The sequence below is a fragment of the Cetorhinus maximus genome, unplaced genomic scaffold, assembly GCF_964194155.1.
Source record: "Cetorhinus maximus unplaced genomic scaffold, sCetMax3.hap1.1 HAP1_SCAFFOLD_125, whole genome shotgun sequence".
NCBI lineage: Eukaryota > Metazoa > Chordata > Chondrichthyes > Lamniformes > Cetorhinidae > Cetorhinus > Cetorhinus maximus.
In genome coordinates, this window is record NW_027596127.1 from 625,051 (window position 1) to 631,892 (window position 6,842).

Sequence of the window (6,842 nt, forward strand, 5' to 3'; positions counted from 1 at the left end):
GAATGGGCGATACTGGACCTAATCTTAGGGAATGAAGCCAGGCAAGTGGTAGAAGTGTCAGTGGGGAGCATTTCGGGGATAGTGACCATAACTATGTTAAATTTAAGGTAGTTATGGAAAAGGACAAAGATGGACTAGAAATAAAGGTCCTGAATTGGAGGAAGGCTGGTTTCAATATGATAAGGCAGGATCTGGCAAAGTGGACTGGGGGGAGCTACTTGTAAGAAACTCTACATCAGACCAGTGGGAGTCATTCAAAAAGGAAATAGTGAGAGTTTAGGGCCAATAAGTTCCCATAATGGTGAAGGGTGGGACCAACAAGTCCAGGGAACCCTGGATGTCAAGGGATATAGAGGATTGGATAGGGAACAAAAAGGAGGCTAATGGCAGATACAGAGGGCTGAAAACAGCGGAAGCCCTAGAGGAGTATCGAAAGTGACGGGGGGTACTTAAAACAAGAAATTAAGAGAGCGGAGAGGGGGCATGAGAAAACACTGGCGGGCAAGATAAAGGAAAATGCCAAGGCATTTTATAAATATATTAAGGGCAAGAAGATAACCAGGGAAAGAGTAGGGCCCATCAGCGACTAAAGTGGCAATCTGTGCAAGGAGCCGGAGGACGTAGGTGAGATTTTGAATGATTACTTTTCATCTGTGTTCACTATGGAGAAGGACGATGTATGTGCAGAAATCAGGGAGGGGGGGACTGTATATACTTGAACAAATTAGCATTGAAAGGGAGGAAGTATTAGCGGTTTTAGTGGGCTTAAAAATGGATAAATCCCAGGCCCAGATGAGATGTATCCCAGGCTGCTATGTGAGGCAAGGGAGGAGATTGCAGGGGCTCTGACACTAATTTTCAAATCCTCCCTGGCCACAGGAGATGTGACAGAGGACTGGAGGACAGCGAATGTGGTACCATTATTCAAGAAGGGTAGTAGGGATAAACCAGGTAATTACAGGCCAGTGAGTCTGACATCAGTGGTAGGGAAACTATTGGAAAAAATTCTGAGGGACTGGATTAATCTCCACTTGGTGAGGCAGGGATTAATCAGAGACAGTCAGCATGGCTTTGTCAGGGGGAGATCATGTCTAACAAATTTGATTGAATTTTTCGAGGAGGTGATTAGTTATGTAGATGAGGCTAGTGCAGTTGATGTAGTCTACATGGACTTCAGTAAGGCTTTTGACAAGGTCCCACATGAGAGAATGGTCAAGAAGGTAAGAGCCCATAGGATCCAGGGCAATTTGGCAAATTGGATCCAAAATTGGCTTAGTGGCAGGAGGCAGAGGGTGATGGTCGAAGGTTGTGTTTGCTATTGGAAGCCTGTGACGAGTGGTGTACCACAGGGATCGATGCTGGGACCCTTGCTGTTTATAGTGTACATTAATGATTTCGATGTGAATATAGGGTGTATTATCAGTGAGTTCACAGATGACACGAAAATTGGTGGTGTTGTAAATAATAAGGAGGAAAGCCTTAGATATAGGATGATATAGATGGGCTGGAAAGATGGGCAGAGCAGTGGCAAATGGAATTTAACCCTGAGAAGTGTGAGGTGATGCATTTTGGGAGGACTAACACAGCAAGGGAATGCACAATGAATGGTAGGAAGTACAGAGGATCAGAGGCACCTTGGTGTACATGTCCATAGATCCCTGAAGGCAGCAGCACGGGTAGATAAGGTGGTTAAGAAGGCATATGGGATACTTGTCTTTATTAGCCAAGGCATTGAATATAAGAGCAGGGAGGTTATGTTGGAGCTGTATAAAACGCTAGTTAGACCACAGCTGGAGTACTGTGTGCAGTTCTAATCACCACACTATAGGGAGGATGTGATTGCACTGGAGAAGGTGCAGAGGAGATTCACTAGGATGCTGTCTGGGCTGGAGAATTTTAGTTATGAAGAGAAACTGGATAGTCTAGGCTGAGGGGGGACCTGATAGAGGTATACAAAATTATGAGGGACATAGGGAAGATAGGAAGACACTTTTTCCCTCAGCAGAGGCGTCAGTAACCAGGGGGCATAGATTTAAGATAGGAGGTTTAGAGGGGACTTGAGGAAAATTCTTTTCACCCAGAGGGTGGTTGGAATCTGGAAGACACACCCCCTGGTAGAGGCAGGAACCCTCACAAATATTTAAATCAACACTTGAAACGCCATAGCATACAGGGCTACGGGCCAAGTGCTGGAAAATGGGATTAGAATAGATCGGGGCTTGATGGCCGGCACGGACATGATGGGCTGAAGGGCCTGTTTCTGTGCTGTATGACTCTGACCCTATGGTCATTGCCTGACATTTGTGTGGCACGAATGTTACTTGCCACTTGTCAACCCAAGCCTGGATATTGTCCAGGTCTTGCTGCATTTGGACATGGGCTGCTTCAGTTTCTGAGGAGTCGCGAATGGTGCTGAACATTGTGCAATCATCAGTGAACATCCCCACTTCTGACCTTATGATGGAAGGAAGGTCATTGATGAAGCAACTGGAGATGGTTGGGCCGAGGACACTACCCTGAGGAACTCCTGCAGTGATGTCCTGGAGCTGAGATGACTGACCTCCAACAACCACGACCATCTTCCTTTGTGCTAGGTATGACTCCAACCAGCGGAGAGTTTTCCCCCTGATTCCCAGATACCACAGTCAGTCTTTGCAGGGTCGACAGGGCTGAGATTGCTGTTGTCGTTTCAGGTACCTAGGTCAATGTCAGGTGGTCTGTCTGGTTTCATTCATTATTGACTTTCTTTTAGCTGTTTTCTACAACTGAGTGGCTTGCTCGGGCATTTAAGAATCAACTACATTGCTGTGGGTCTGTTGGCCAGATGGCACATTTCCCTCCCTAAAGGGACATTACTGAACCAGATGGGTTTTTACAACAATCGACAATGGTTTCATGGTCATCATCAGACTTTTAATTCCAGATTTTTATTGAATTTAAATTCCACCAACTGCTGATTCGAACCTGGGTCCCCAGAGCATTAGCCTGGGTCTCTGGAATAACTACTCCAGCAACAACACCACTATGCCATTGCGTCCCCTAACAGCAGTGTGGGTGTACCTACACCACATGGACTGTTAGGGAGGGAGTTCCAGGATTTTGACCCGGCAACAGTGAAGGAACGATGATATATTTCCAAGTCAGGATGGTGAGTGACTTGGAGGGGAACTTCCAGGTGGTGGTGTTCCCATCTGTCTGCTGCCCTTGTCCTTCCCGGTGTTAGTGGTCATGGGTCTGGAAGTGCTGTCGAAGGAAAATCACTTACCTGGTGATTTATCCACTTTCAACTTCTAATCTTTGCTTTTTCACTGTTTGTCCCATTTAATATTTCACATTCCCCCTCCTTCACTGCAATATCTGCTTCCCTTCTCTCTTGTGAAAATGTATTAAGAACCATACCCATGTCTTCAGTCTGCACACACAGTTTAGCTTTATAGTCACCGAATCACCTTTATTCTTTCTTCAGCCCCACACTCTTTCTTTATTTCTAAAACTGTTTTCTTTTCATATGCCAATGTTTTTACTTGTCCCCACTTTGCCTTCCTAATTCCCTTTTTGATTTCACCTCTGCACCTTCTACATTGTTCTCAGATTTCTGAAATATTGAGTGCCTGGCAGTTAGCACAATCCCTCGTGTTTTGCTCTATGCTGATCTGTATGCCCTTTGACATCCCATCCTTTTTCTTTGGGGAAGGTATTTGTTCTGAACCCCCGAGCTTCTTGGTGTAAGTTCCTGCATTACTGACCCTGGCTTCACTGAAAGTAACTGTTTCCTGTCCAGTCCTGTGAAATCACCTTTCTAGTCCCCATCGAGAAATGCTGGTGAATCTTTGTCCTTTTCCAGTTATGGGGAGAAGGTGGGAGGATTGCACTGAGTGAGTTGCTCATTCGGAGAACCAGTGCAGGCATGATGGGCCGAATGGCCTCCTTCTGTGCTGTAACAATTCTCTGATTCTTTAGGATTATGTTTTCCATAACTATGCTAAATGTAACTGAATTAGGATCACGATTTCTTTTCCAATCTTCCTCCTGCCCCCTCTCCACACTCTGTACAGCTCAGCCACCTGTAGTGCCCCAGGCTTGGCTCTGACTGCACTCCCCTGAGGAACTATCATTCCCATCAGTATTCAGTACTGAAGAGTGGGAGTCACTTGGGGGATTCCTGGTCCTTTCTGACTCCCTGGTGACCCATTCCCTCTTTCTCTGCAAACCCTTAAGTTGCAGGGTGAGCACATCTATAAACATGCTATCCACAAAGCTCCCAATGTCACAGAAGCACCTCAGTGACACCAGCTGTTGCTCAGGCTCCATGATCCAACTGAGCACATGTGAGTGTTCAGAATAGGAGAAATGCCCTGCAGTTCCACGTAGAACAGGATGCGCTAAGTTTGCAGCTCTTGTGAATTTGGTAGATTTGGCCGGCTCCTGATGTCCTTCCTGCTTTTTGTGTTCCTAGAGAACAAGAGACATTTTGAGAAGTGGCGTTGGCCACCAGTCTGGTACCTGAAGGCAGAGGATTGTTACAACCGCACACGTAAAGAACGAGAGCGAGAGGGTGAACTCCTACACGAGCAGCGCAGCAAGAGGAAATGGAGTTTCTGGCGGTCCAGATCCACACATGTCACATAGAGAATTGCCAGCCCCAGATGGACCCACTGGGCACCGGGAAAGACCAGCGGAACAGTGACCTCTGTTCAAAGCCGAGACGGAGTGGGAGAATGCCGGTGTTACACCCAAGAATCCAGTGCTTCATGGGCACATGGCAGTGATAGGAAACCGAAACAGAGACATATGCTAGCAGATAAGAGCTCAGGATCCTGAGAGTGACTGTTGGATCTTGGCATCTCACCTCAATATTTGATTCACTTCCATCCCTTGGAATATAAGGGCTTGAGTTTTTGCTGAAACCTTTTTCAGGGACCATGTTCTACAGATCCCCGGGGAATCTAATCAATCCATGCGGAGAACAGAACTTTCCCCAGTAATAATATCCCATTCATTGTTACTCTCCGACCTCAGGCACTTTGCACCTCAATAGACTGTTAACCTACTTTGTACTTTACCACCTGTGGCTTAGACCAGCTGGTCAACTCCTCACCTGAAGATGTGACCTGTACTTCCCAACACATTCCCAATCACATTCCCAACACATTCCCAATCACATTCCCAACACATTCCCATCAAATTCCCATCAAATTCCCAACACATTCCCAATCACATTCCCAATCACATTCCCATCACATTCCCATCAAATTCCCATCAAATTCCCAACACATTCCCAATCACATTCCCAAAACATTCCCAATCACATTCCCATCACATTTCCAATCACATTCGCATCAGATTCCCAACACATTCCCAATCACATTCCCATCACATTCCCAATCAAATTCCCAAAACATTCCCAATCACATTCCCATCACATTTCCAATCACATTCGCAACAGATTCCCAACACATTCCCAATCACATTCCCAATCACATTTCCAACACATTCCCAATCACATTCCCAACACATTCACAATCGTATTCCCAATCATATTCCCCATTCCCTTCAACTCCCGCTGAAATTATCCAGCAACACAACTCAACAGTTACTGACAATAATCACACCCCGGTCACTGTCGCCCGGTCACTGTCCCTCGGTCACTGTTCCCCGGTCATTCTCCCCTGGTCACTCTCCCCTGGTCATTCTCCCCCGGTCACTCTCCCCTGGTCACTGTCCAACCCCGCAGACTGTCTGACCATGCAGGCTTTCCCCCGGTCACTCTCCCCCGGTCACTCTCCCCTGGTCACTGTCCGACTCCGCAGACTGTCCGACCCCGCAGACTCTCCCCTGGTCACTCTCCTCTGGTCACTGTCCCCTGGTCACTGTCCGACCCCGCAGACTGTCCGACCCCACAGACTCTCCTCCGGTCACTGTCCGACCCCGCAGACTCTCCCTCGGTCACTGTCCGACCCCGCAGACTCTCCCCCGGTCACTGTCAGACCCCGCAGACTCTCCCCTGGTCACTGTCCGACCCCGCAGACTCTCCCCTGGTCACTGTCCGACCCCGCAGACTCTCCCCCGGTCACTGTCAAACCCCGCAGACTCTCCCCTGGTCACTGTCCGACCCCGCAGACTCTCCCCTGGTCACTGTCCGACCCCGCAGACTCTCCCCTGGTCACTGTCCGACCCCGCAGACTCTCCCCTGGTCACTGTCCGACGCTGAACATTCGACTGGAAGAAAGGGCTGTTTTCCTACAGAATTACAGTTTCATTATCTGCCTTATTCACTAATAGTTACAGTATTAAAGTTTACAATATTAAAACCAGCGCTTCTTAATCGCTTTTTTCAACGTGAATGTGATGGGTGTGATGCGATAGTTTTTATTCATTTACAAGATGTGGGCGTCGCTGGCTGGGCCAGCATTTATTGCCCATCCCTAGTTGCCCTTGAGAAGGTGGTGGTGAGCTGCCTTCTTGAGCCGCTGCAGTCCATGTGGTGTAGGTACACCCACAGTGCTGTTAGGGAGAGAGTTCCAGGATTTTGACCCAGTGACAGTGAAGGAACGGTGATATATTTCCAAGTGAGGATGGTGAGTGACTTGGAGGGGAACTTCCAGGTGGTGTTCCCATCTATCTGCTGCCCTTGGCCTTCTAGATGGTAGTGGTCGTGGGTTTGGAAGGTGCTGCCTAAGGAACCATGGTGAATTCCTGCAGTGCATTTTGTAGATGGTACACACACTGCTGCTACTGTGCGTCGGTGGTGGAGGGAGTGAATGTTTGTGGATGTGGTGCCAATCAAGCGGCTGCTTTGCCTGGAAGGTGTCCAGCTTCTTCAGTGTTGTGGGAGCTGCACT

At 47.9% G+C, this 6,842-nt stretch overlaps 1 protein-coding gene across 4 annotated transcripts in view; it reads left to right on the forward strand.

The window, feature by feature from the left end:
* The window catches only part of LOC144672863 (rho-related BTB domain-containing protein 1-like), a 102,782-nt gene extending 96,474 nt beyond the window's left edge, over window positions 1–6,308 (forward strand). For all 4 annotated transcript variants that reach the window (XM_078534850.1, XM_078534852.1, XM_078534851.1 and 1 more), the window contains one exon: window positions 4,457–6,308. In XM_078534850.1, the coding sequence (XP_078390976.1) occupies window positions 4,457–4,629 (173 nt within the window). In that variant the 3' untranslated portion in view covers window positions 4,630–6,308. The remainder of the gene's footprint in view (window positions 1–4,456) is intronic.
* Window positions 6,309–6,842: the final 534 nt, after the last annotated feature.